Source organism: Onychomys torridus, chromosome 13 (genome assembly GCF_903995425.1).
Source record: "Onychomys torridus chromosome 13, mOncTor1.1, whole genome shotgun sequence".
NCBI classification, from domain to species: Eukaryota; Metazoa; Chordata; class Mammalia; order Rodentia; family Cricetidae; genus Onychomys; species Onychomys torridus.
Window position 1 is genome coordinate 68331594 of NC_050455.1, and position 12452 is coordinate 68344045.

General features: G+C 50.9%; 1 protein-coding gene across 1 annotated transcript in view; it reads left to right on the plus strand.

Annotated features, from left to right (window-relative positions):
- Positions 1-828: 828 nt before the first annotated feature.
- Positions 829-12452, plus strand: part of Pard6g (par-6 family cell polarity regulator gamma) — a 68325-nt gene continuing 56701 nt past the window's right edge. Inside the window, exon 1 of the mRNA XM_036204351.1 lies at positions 829-1084. Coding sequence (XP_036060244.1) covers positions 1013-1084 — 72 coding nt within the window. The 5' untranslated portion in view covers positions 829-1012. The remainder of the gene's footprint in view (positions 1085-12452) is intronic.

Consider the following 12452-nt stretch of genomic DNA (forward strand, 5'->3'; position numbering starts at 1 on the left):
AGTAAACAGAAATAAAATATACCCAAAGGTTAGTAGGGTTGACTGGTGAGTAGCATCTCTGTGGCTAATTTCACTTACTTGTACTTCTTTCCGGTGACTTTATGATAAAGTTTTAATTCTTTAGCAAATTACCCCCCCCCAAAAAAATGTGTAAGACATTTTAAAGTTGTTTTTAAAGCCTGTGTGTCTCGTCCTAACTTTTTTACAAACTCCCCAAGGGACAGGTTGTGTCTTGGGCTTCTTCTCCCCTAAGTGCTCCCTAGTAACACGCCTTCTACGGTGTAACTGATAAATCAGTTCCCTCTCTCTCCGAACCTATCCTATTTTCTACCAACTGCCATAGAAAAACCCTCGCTGCGCCTCAAAAACAGTGTAAGTTCTTGTTGTCAACCCTTCTTCACGTTAGATTTAACGTTAACTGCTTCATCACAGTTTGGGACTGGTTGCTTTTCATCCGGCCTGTGCTGGGCTGTGCGTTCAGAGTTCGCCACTCCAGGGCGGGATCCCCCCCCGCCCCCACAACCTGGCAACTAAGGCAGGCAAGTGGAGCCCAATCGGATCAGGCCTGGGGTGCTTTTCACTAGCGTGCTTATAAGGAATCCACCAAACACCCCTTTCCGGGCCGATCGCTGCAGGGAAGGCAAAACCCTGAGCCCAGAGAATGGCCCAGAGAGCTTCCCTTGGAAGGGCACCAGGTGGGGGCGTGGCGTGGGAGGGTCCTGATAGGCGGGGCGCTGGGGGCGGGGCGCTGGGGGCGGGGCGCTGGGGGCGGGGCGCTGGGGGCGGGGCCCGGGGGAGGCGTCCCATAGCTCCTCCCGCGCGCGGCCCCTGGAGTCCCCGAGGCGCGCGGCCAGCCCAGCTCCGGCCCGCCTCACACCGTGCAGCCGGGCGCCCTAGCGAGCGCGGGCCCGGCGCCGGGCCCGGGCAGACGGCCGGGGGCGTCTCCGCCGAGACTCTCTCTGTGGCCCCTGAGAGGCGAGGGCGAAGGCGAAGGCTGAGTGGGGCCGAAACCATGAACCGGAGTTTTCACAAGTCTCAGACCCTACGCTTCTACGACTGCAGCGCAGTGGAAGTCAAGAGCAAGGTAAGTGCCCGAGGCCCACCGTGGCGGTCTGCACTCGTCCCCCTGGCAAATGAATGGGGCACCCCGCGGAGGGAAACTGGTGCGGTGTGGGAGGCGACCGGCGTCGACAACTTTGGAGCTCGGGCGCTGCATGCCTCTGCGCAGGGTCCGTGGGATGTGCTCCGGGACCCCGGCGGTCCTCCCTGCTCCCTGTGCGAACACAAAGCCCGGCGGCCGAGGGCCATAGGACAGTCAATGCAGGCTCTGAACCCGCTCCACGAGAGCTGCTCTTTTGTTCCACGAACTAGAGACGACCGGGGCGCGCCACACGTTGGAGGGGAGGGCTGTGTTTCCGGGGCGATCTAGGAGCTGAGGCTGCTGGGTTTCGAGTCGTGGAGGGGTCTTCGGGGGCCAGAACCAGGAGGGGGGTGCTGGCTGCACCGCCTGTTTGACTGTGAGGAGCAGACTGGCGGTCGACTCCCAGATCAGGGCCCTGGCCCAGCCCCCAGTTTGGCGCTGGGTACCAGACCCGGAGCCCTAGGCGTCCTCTACCCCCAGGCCCAGACCCCTTAATCATACACACCTGGCCCAGATCCAATCTTCCTCGACCCAGCCCTGAACACCCTTCCTACCCAGACATCTTTCCCAGACGCTCCCCCAGCTTAGATCCTTCAGGTCCCTAGGGTGCCGGGACCCAGAAATTCCCATCTGGGCCAGCCCCCAGACCAGACTGCAATCCGCTACGGGGCGCGACCCCAGCGCAGACTCAGACCCCCTGGGCGCGCCTAGGCCCCTCCCGCTGCTTGTGCCTAGGCAGAGCGTGCCCGAACTTGCGGGTCGCCTTGTGTCTGGATAATTGGCTGATAGGATCTGGCGCTTCTCCCCTCTGCGGAGGCGGCTCCTTCCCTGCAGACGCTTTAGTCTGGGAGGGTCTACAGTGTGGACCCTGCGGGATGGAGAAGGAGCTGCTGATGCTCCGGGTCGGGTGGGAGAAGCCCCTCGAGGCTTTTACTGACTAGGAGATAAGTAGCCTAGTTTCTGTGGTGCTCTGGGTGAAGAAGGCGGGGCTGCCGAAATGGTCCAGGTCACCAAGGGTGAGTGAGTTCTCACCAATGCTTCTTAGGGGCCTAAGGCCTGTGGTCCATTCGTCTGGTCTCCAGAGAGGTGGTGCATCGCTGGACTACTGACCAGCCCCAATGAGTCCTTTGGTGTAAGATTTTCAGGGTGTCTGTAGAGGACCAGGGAAGGGGCAGTCCCTCAGCAACAACAGCAGGGCATCATCGCAGACTCCCTGTGATGAATTGCAGGGGCTCCTCACTTGGGCTCCTCAATTACTTATAATGAGACCCTACCCTGCTTCCAAATGCTGATTCCCTGACCCTTGCCCCACACCCATCCCTTCTGTTACCCAGGAGTGCTCCCAAAACTCCCGAATTCATAGAGCTGTGAAGTTAGGGCCCTCAGTCTAGTAGGAGGTTGAAACGATTGCCCATTTCTTCAGCAATGCAATATGGCAGCCACTTCATTTCCTTAAACTTTGTTTGAGATGATTGTACATTCACAAGTTGTTGCCAGAGAGAATACTGAAATCTGAGGTCACTTTGCCCAGCCTACTCTGATGTTGACCTCTTGTGTGACTAGAAGGGATCTTACTAGGGTTTTTGTGTGCTTGCTTGTGTGTGCACACAGGTGTGCACACTTGTGTGACCGCCAACACAGTGAAGGTTCAGAGCCATCCATCACAGGATCCTTCCTGACCACGGAATGGGGACTGATTAGTACTAAACACTCAATCCTGGTGTCAGCAGCTCTGCGTGGCACAGTACATTATCAAACTCAAAATGAGGCTGTGGGACAGATCTGGAGGAAATGCCCTCACCAGGCCTTATCCTGCAGTTCTGGGCTGTGGTCCATGCAGGGCTGTTAGGGGAGGAGAGGCCACCTGCCTTTATTTCCTGGAGTGTTAGCTCAACTGCCTCGTTCAGCTCTGCTTAGTAGAGAAATGCTAACCCATGGCTTTGAACTCAGATGCTGTCTTGAGTGGAGTAAATGGCAAAGCTGAAGTTTATTTGAACTTGAGGGACATTGGAGGGCCCACACTGACCTAGGCTGCCCTGGGAGGGCTGTGGCCCACTCCCCACCCTACAACTTGGGATACTCATTGCTTGTCTAGAATGTCCCATGTGGCTCTTCCCTCCATGCCTTCCCACACTCCTCCCACTTTGTAGTTGATTTGTGTGACTGTGGTGTCCATCTCTTCAGGGAAGGGCTTTTGTCACACTGCTGGAGGCAGGACTTCATATCATCGAGAGGACTTCATGCAACTTGACTGTAGAAGTACCATACCACGATTTTGCTTGGCGAAATGGCAGCCTGGGAGCTAAGTGCACCCAAGTTTTGCCACCTCTCTACCTTCGGGGGTTTGCAGCAAGTCATTTAGTTTCCCTATCTCAGTCATCTCATCTGTAGCATGGGTGTTCTCTCTGAGCCGCTTGCCTCCCAAGGTGAAATGCAGCAGTGAGGGTGAGGGCATGTTGGAAAGTGCAGCACACCCACAGTCATGAGGATCAAGCACCACAGATCAAGGTCTTTTAGGACTGTAAGATGCCTGGCCTGAAAATAGCCGTACCCCCTCCCCAAACTGTGATCCTCAGTCATCTGCCACAGCTGGCCAGTTCCTGGGCATGCTGGGTGTGTATGCAGAGGGCACAGGTTCTCAGCCTGGTGGCTGTCCCCCATTTTCTATCCCCCTACCCTTCCCTGAAATCTTTAATCTAGCTCATCATCTCTTCCTCTCCAGAGCATGCGCACTTCTGACTTCCTGCTTCTGCCTGCCCTTCTCTCTCCTTTGGCTTTTACCTCTCCCCTCTTAAGACCTGCAGCCAGAAGGGAGAGACTGAAGATGCATAGGAAAGCTTGTTTCAGACTGAAGGAAGAAGGCCAGGCGCCTAGCTGCTTTGAAGGATAGCAAGAAGGCCACTGCTGTTGGGATTGAGGACTGGCGGGGAGCGGTATCCGAGGGTACAGTTTTCATCCATCGTGTCCTAAGTCAAGCCTTTTGTCTCCTCGGTATCATCAACCATATACTACCATCTGCTTGAAAACCTGAAAGGAATAACGGGCCCTCCCACCTCAGGAGCATCTCAATTCCAGAATGAAATGAGTTATGCTTCTAGGTTCTTTTCTACACTGTGTAGTGTCAGTTCACCTGAGCCCCTAAACAAGAGTCTGTGGTTTTCCCCACTTGAGAGGCTTGTCCTAGACTGTCTGCCTTCTGCAGAGCCATTCTGAAGGGTCTTGCACCAAACCAGGCTCACCCTGACCCCTTCTCTCTTTGTTTTAAGGCATCCATCTTATATGCCCACTCTGTATTCAGTTTTCCATCTTGTTCATGCCTCCCTAAAGATAGTCGAAGCTGGGTGAGGGATAAATACCTCTGGGGATTCTATCCACAGATGAACTTCTCTTAAATGTTGCCTCATGGCCTTCTGATGGCACATGCATGTGTGCACACATCACATTATGGTTTCTAAAATTGGGATCACAAAGACATATTATATAGTCTACTTCCGGTCTGGCAATATATTATAAATGTTTCTTCATGTCATTAATATTTTTAGAAGACTTTTAAAAAAATGTCTACATAGTATTATTATGTCTCATGCCTAAACCGTAATTAATTTAACCAATATCTTGTTTGAGTGTCTGCCTGTTTTTCCCATACTAAAAACTGTGCTGTGAACCATATTGAAGTATTTATATGAAGCTTATATAAAATATACAACATAAGGCAAATGAAAGTTATTGGATGCATTAAGTCAGTACAGAACTCTGTGTATTCAAAATTACTTGAGAGAAAGATGAGCACATTTTTGCAGCTTTGAATACATAGTTAGTCAATGTTTAGGCAGATGAGATATCCCAGTAGTGAAGGCACTTGCCAAGCAAGCCTGACCTCTCCAGTTCGATCCCTGGAATCCACATAAAGGTGGAAGCAGAAAAATAACTCCACAAAGTTGTTCTCTGACCTACACACACACACACACACACACACACACACACACACCATGGCATGCACACCACATGCATTCTCACATACACATATCATGCACATGCAATAACTTTTTAAGATTAATTTCTTCAGCTATCTTATATATGCTGTTTGACATTGATTCATTATACCCTCCCCCAGTCCTTTTTATCTCCCTCTTTCAAGCTCTAGACACTTTCTCATTCCTTCCCGATTATGTAAGTGAGGTGCTATCTTATTGTTTTCATTTGTATGTTCCTTGGGATGTCAATGAACTGGAAACGCACATGTGCTAGCGTGCTCTTTGTCCATCTTGTTTCAGCTGCCTGGTTTTATCCAGTATCCTCTTCCCGTTTTCTTTGTGTTGACTTTTGGGAGCTGCTTGTCTTTAGAGGATCCCACCAGAGCGGGTGAGACTGATCTTCCAGGTTCTCAGTGGAGTTGGTGTCCTTTCCCTAGTACAGCCTAGCTGGGACATTAACCTGGGCCCCTGGGAGGGCATGTGTGTGAGTAGCACCTTGATGGCCTGGATGATCATGTGCTGGCTGGCAAAGTTCTGCTGTGGACAGCTGGGCACACAGTGTTTTCTGTCAGCGTGTCTCCTCTGATCCCCAAGATCTTATCTCTAGCTGAGCCTGCTGGCTGCCATGGCCCTGCAGGGACCCACCCTCCCATCTGGCATGAGACAGCAGGTGGGATGGAACCTGGGCCAGGCCTCCCTGTTGGATGGCTGAGGACTTGCCTCCTGTGGGCCAGTTGAGAACTGCCTGGACATGGTCTGACTCACCTCTATGTCAGCTCCACCCTTTTGAGATTCTGGTTTGTTGTATTTGCACGTATGTGTTTCAACAGGTTCTGGGACTTGGTTTGAGAAGTTGTGTTTCAGAAGAGGCTCTTGACAGGGACCCAAGGGGGACGTTAGTTTGGGGACCATGGATGATGTCACTGCCCCCAGAAGGTTTCCCGCTTTCTCTGGGTGTGTGGCTGGGGGCTACTATATCTTGCTAAGGAATCAAGTCATTGCCTGGGACCTGGGGTGTTCCAGATACTGGGCTGGGGTTCTTCCAAGTTTAAAGAAGGGAAGGGCATCAGAAGTTGGAAGATGGAACCTTCCAGGGTCTTAGAAACTCTAGCATTTGTACAGTGTGTCTAGATTGGCACAGGAGAGGTGCGTCCTGGCTTAAAAGGGTCTCCAGCACCAAGGGAGCATGAAATGATAGCAGCAGGGCACACAGACAGACTTGTCCAGCTGACCGTTTACATGACAAATCCATATGCTTACTGGCTCCCCACTTCTTTTTGGCCATAAATCTGGGACCCAAGGTGGCAGTGTTATACGCCTTTGTAGCCCCTCACCTTCTTCCCAGCACACTTGTAAGCCCTTCTCCAAGGCTGTACTGACATACTGGGGATGTAAAACATGGCACATATGAGGCACTGCCCTCTGTGCAAAAGGTCCCATTCTAAAGCATTTCACATTTATTTAACATATCCAATGCATGTGTGAAATATGTGCCAGACATGGTTCCAAAAACATTGACATTACAAGAAAACATTCATTAGTCTCCATCATGACCCATAAAATGGGCTGTCCTATTACTTCCACTATGTACAAGGGGACCTTGAACCCCTGACAGCTCCTTTGCCTTGCCCAGTCTCTGGAACAGGTTCTGAAACCTGTAACAGCTTATGGCCACTAGTGAGGACAGCTCAGAGCTTTTCTTAGGGATTGTCAAGTCATGAAATCCAGACCAGGATACAGACACCACAGCCCAGTTCCCCCATTTTGTACAAGAGACCCTATCTCTCTGGATGCTGGCACAGTGTTCTAGTTTTCCACGTGGGACGAGATGTCCCTGGTTCTCCAGGTCTAGAGCTCATGGAAACAGCTGTGAATGTGAGTCCTTTGATCTTAAGATGTTTGCTTTTCCTTGCACTGTGGAAGAAGTTTCTTGATACATGTCCTCCAGAGAAACCTCTCTCCAGTAGCTAGCTATAAAATGCCAACCCTGCAGACACCAGGGAGGTTTTTGCCCTTCTACTGGGCAACTACTGTGTGTCAGGGATGGAGACCATGTTGGGGTACAAAGACAAGACAGCAGACACTGTGTCCGCTGTTATCAGCTGAGGGCAGATTTGGATGAGGTGGCATGTGGCGGGCGGGGTGAGAGGGGGCAGCGTCCTTCATCCTATTATTTGAAGTGTCACCTGTCCCCAACCTCACATTTAATGTGAAGGCAGAGGTCAGCAGCCCAGCTGTCTTGTCACCGTGCCTGGCCTCCGGGAATGCCCTCATCTGTTCTTTGCATCTGTGGGGGTTCTCCGTATCAGCTCTTGAGTCCAGAGCTCTTGGGCTTTTGGGCGCTAGTCTTCGTGCTGGGAGTTCTTTCTTCCTCCTAGAACGTGCACATCAAGTTGAGCATTTTAGAAGACCAGCCCTGAAAGTCACTGGCAGGTCATGTCTTAATTGTAATTCAGCATTAGCCTACAGATGTGCATATAGTACACATCCAATAAACGCTTACCGATTGAGATGAGAAACAGATGGATTTTCCTTACAGCTCTGACTTCAGAAATGGCTTGTGGGGCTGCTTTAGAAAATCTTCTTTCTGAAGGTGGCAAGCAGCCCTCCTGTGTCTGGGAAGATAGTTGGTGCTAGTGCAATGGACAGAAGAAGAACAGACCCCAGACAGAGCAGAGAAACTTGGGAACTTAAACATCCATTTTTCTCTTGCTGCTGTTGATACCTTCAGGCTTCCATTTAGGTAGAACTGTGTCCCTTGCGGGTGAGGGGAGCCTTGCTTCTTCCTGCGGTGGGTACGTTGGCAGTCATTGTGGCTGCTTCCTCCTGTCTGTGCTACCAATAGGGTGGGATATGGTATTGTCCTGGGCTGAGGGGACGCTTGCTTTCTATACCTGTAACGTTTGAAAGCACCCACTGTGCAGCATCTCATCTGAGTGCAGGGCCTCCTGTATGGACCACCTGTATCCAATTTGTGGCTTGTCTGCTACCGTGACCCGTCCAGTGACCTTCCAACAAACCCGAGACTGTGCCAGGTGGTGTGGCATGAGTTAGGGCTAGCCCACCCCTCAAGATGTGTAAAATAGTAGTGCTGTGTGTGTGTGTGTGTTACTGATTTTACCACTTTTCAGGTTTTTGTCTGACATGCCACAGTTCTGAAGTTCTGAGGAACTGGACGACATCTCATTAGGTATTTGTAAATCAAGAAAAGTCTGTGTTTTTTGCCGAGTTTTGGGTACGCACTGCTGATATGTGAGCCAAGAGGCTCCTGTTATGCTTCACTGTGGTGAATGGTCGCCCCTCACTTGGATTTCCATTAGTTTCCAGCAGTAGGTCATTCAGAGACCCCTGTGGTGTTGTGGCTGAATGAGGATTAACCTGAGCCACATACAGCAGATCATAGGCCATCCTCTGTGGTATTTATTCTTCACGTATGGGGAAGATTGGACCATCTCCCTTTGAAAATGGAAGCAGTGTATGTGGAATGAAGGCTCCATAGCAGACTCATGCTTGGTAGTCCATGGAACCCATAGAGCCAAGATCTTGCTCTCCACCTTACAGGGTGAGCCCGGGTCTCCCTGGACATGAGTCATACACACTTGCGGGTATTGAGGCTCCATGTCTTGTGAGTCCATCAGAGCACCAGGGGATTTCTGTGCTCCTCTTCAGAGTCCTGGCTGTTGAGTAAATACGTTTGGTTAGTTAGGTTTTTTTTTTTTTTTTTTTTTTTTTTCCACTTTATTATATTACTATGCTTGCCAACGCTAGATTTGACCTTCCATGATCACAGCTCTCCCTCTCTGCCTCTGCTTCTCAGACAGATGAGACAGAGGTGCCCAGGCCCAGAAACCTCCCCTCGGGTGGCTTTTTGAGGGAAACATGGGATACTATAGAAAGACCCTCTGAGAGGCAATTATGAAAAAGGAATTTGAGGGCTACACGTGCTATTGTTTTGGGGTGGTCAGCTGTTGTAGAGGAATGTAGCCATGAAAGTACTGTTAGTATCCTGTTCTCCGTGGCTCAAGGGCCTAAGCCACTAGCTGCCCCCACCCCCAGACAGCCAGGGTAGCCTCACTCCCTCAGTGTTCTGAAATAGCAGGCTGTTGCTATGGGACAAATAAACCTGTCTGCCTGCAATGTGGTCCCTTGCAAGGAAGAGGAGGTGCACCTGCTCCTGACATCATACCAGGCCACTCAGCACCATTACTGACAGAGATGAGGATGGAGAGAGACGATGTGGTTTCTGCCTGAGGTTGAGCCTGAGAAGTTGATATTGAATGTTGGAGCCTGTATGGGACCATCTCATATGCTCAGTTTGGTCTAAAAACTGTACACATGTGTTCCTTTTGTTGCAGACGGGAGTATTTGCTGGAAGGTGACCCTATTGAGTCTGAGCAAGCAATTGCCTGACCTATCACTGTTTCCTAGGGTTGTGACCCTGTTGGCAGTGGGTGAGATGGAGCTGGAAGAGACATAGAGGTGCCTTTCTCAGCCCAGGCAGTAGTCACAGCCTGGCCCAAGATTAACGATTAACGCCTGGTGCTTAGTGGATAGAATCTGCTCAAGGAACATGATCAAGACTGTGGGAGAAGCTGTCACATAGACACACACATGTGCAAAGTCTAGGTGTCACCTACTCCAGCTTGAATGAGTCTGATGGTTATAGCCTTGGGTAACATCCGTGCCAGGCCTCATTCTGGGCACTTGGCATACAGGGTTCTGTTGATACTCAAAACACCTTACAGAGTATCATTCTTCCACTGTGGCAATGAGGACCCCGAGGCTCAGTAAGGACATGAACTCATGACAAAACCATTAAACCCTGTGTGTTCAAGTCCAGAATTTGAGTTGCAACATCATCCTTAACCATCCAGTTCCATGGTCCGTGATTCCACTTCCTGGGAAACAGACAACACCTGGCTGCTGAGGTCAGTATCCACCCAGCTCCCTCCCTGCTGCCTCCCGGACATGTGTTCAGGGCTGGGCTGCTTCCTAAATGGCCTCCTGTATCCTGTGAGGTCCCCTCTCCTCAGCAGCCTGAGCCTTTGATCCTGCCTGTTAGCACAGCATGGGCGCTTCAGCCCTGTGTGCCGTGTGCCTGGCGGATGCAAGGAGCACAGACTTGGAGCATCACCCATTTCCTTCAGCAGGGCTACAGCAGGCTCTCTGCAGCAGGATTACTGGGAGTATTACTGGGTCCTCCAGACCCTGACTTAGCATTGAATCACACAGCTAGGAGGAAAGGCCAGCACCTACCCAGGGCATCAAGCTCTGGTCCCTCATGGTATTATTTAGGAGCTACATGATGAAGAACGGTGCCCAGCCCATAGCACGAGCTTCCCCAAATGGTCTGTCCTAAATGCTGCAGAAGGTTGCAGGTCGGTTCATGAGGCGGGCTGAGTGACAACCCTGTGAGAGCCTTGAGATGCTGTACACCTTCTCAGGCCTGCAGAGTGCAAGCCGCTCCAGGAGTCTTGCTCTGCTCCCATACTCTGAGCACAGAACGAGCCTTCCAGTTGGACCCTCACAGGCCCTATAAAGAGCTGCTCTTCATTCCTGCTTACCGAGGAGTCTAAGACATGCAGTATACTGCCCAGAGTCACCAAGCCAGTGCAGGGAGCAGAGGTGGGAGCTGGTGTACTCCTGAGTCTGGTGCTTTCCAGCCTGACTCTATTGTCTGAACCTGTGCTGTGAGTCACCAGGACCAGCCCGCATCCCTGGTGCAGCTCCCAGCCTGCACACTGCCTGACTCTTCCACATTTCTTAAGCACAGGTCAGACTGTTTCCTCTATAACCAGGGTTCTCACTGTGGATTTAGAGTTCAGGAAAGTCCCGTGGAGGTGGAGACAGATGAGCAGCTACATTCACACTCCACCTACCTAGTGTCTGTGTTTGCCCAGCTCCCGAGCAACCTACTTCCTCCCTGGCAGCCCCTCTTGCCCATGCTAGTCCATTGCTTCAGACCTTCCCTCCTGCCTATACTCTTCCTTGTCTCTGACTGTCCCATTAGAATTATCTCAGTCCCTCCTGTAATTTGGCCTCAGCTCCTTCATTACTAGCCTTATGACTGAGCAGGTCATTGAATCCCTCTAGATCAGCGGTTCTCAGCCTTCCTAATGCTGCGACCTTTTAAGACAGTTCCTCATGTTGTAGTGACCCCCAACCATAAAATTATTTCGTTGCTACTTCATAACTGTACTTTTGCGACTGTTATGAATCATAATGTAAATATCTGATGTGCATCCCTGTGGGGGTCATGACACACAGGTTGGAAACCACTACTCTAGGTCTTACTCTCTTGGCCTGTAAAATGGGGCAGTGTTACCTCTTCGAGTAGACTTGCTATCAGGATTGAAGAGTACACAGAGGCTGCCTGGCAGTGACTTAGTCATCTCTATCATGCTTGTTTGTCTCCGGCCTCTGGTCCCAGTCCTGCCTGCATTGGGTCCCCATGGTAGAGTACCTGTGTGAACCAGAATGCAGCTCTTCCCTCAAAGGTGCATGGCCTCCCAGATGGAGTCCAAGCCAGTGAGGGTTCTTGGCCCCAAAGTCGCCCTAGGCAGTTTTGTGCACCCTGTGGTGCTGGTCCAGGCAGTAATGCAGGTATGACAGTTGTGCCATCATCACCCTGGATGGCAGTGGGAGAACAGAACACAGGAAAGGACCAAGTACCACCCTGTCTGACTCACAGACTTATGACCCAATTTTAAGATGTGTTCCAGTATGCCATCCAGAGCATCATCTATGATGTATCTATCTATCTTCCTATTACCCATCCATCCATCCATCCATCCATCCATCCACCCACCTACTTACCTATCGTATCCTACCCTATTTCAAGTTGGAATATATGACTCTGATCCAAGTTCTTTCTCCTTAACAAATCCTGTTCCAGTCATATCTCTATTAGCCCACGTCAAGTAAGTCTCTGCCATAACCAGGGTGGAGCCATTATTGACCCTGCCTGTCTCCTTCCTCTGGAGTTAGGTTGTTGTGATGCCAGGACCCATCCCCATGAACAGTGGGAACATCAGAGACATCCAGAGGGCCTTGGCTTGTACTGATTAATGGCTATCTTCCTGTCCTTTCTCTACAGCACCTAACTCAGGGCAGGGTCCCCTGTGTCTGGCCTGCACTACCCTTCAGCTTATACCAAAGATGGGATGTATATTCCCCAATCTCCTTACCTGATGATTTACTTGCTTTACACACCCAGTTTAAATGAAGGCCTGAGTTCTCAGTCACTCCCCTGGCATTTCTCAGTGTGTAATTATGTGCTGCATGTTTGACTACTGATTGACATCCTGCTGGTCAGCAAACCTTCAGCCACATGAAGG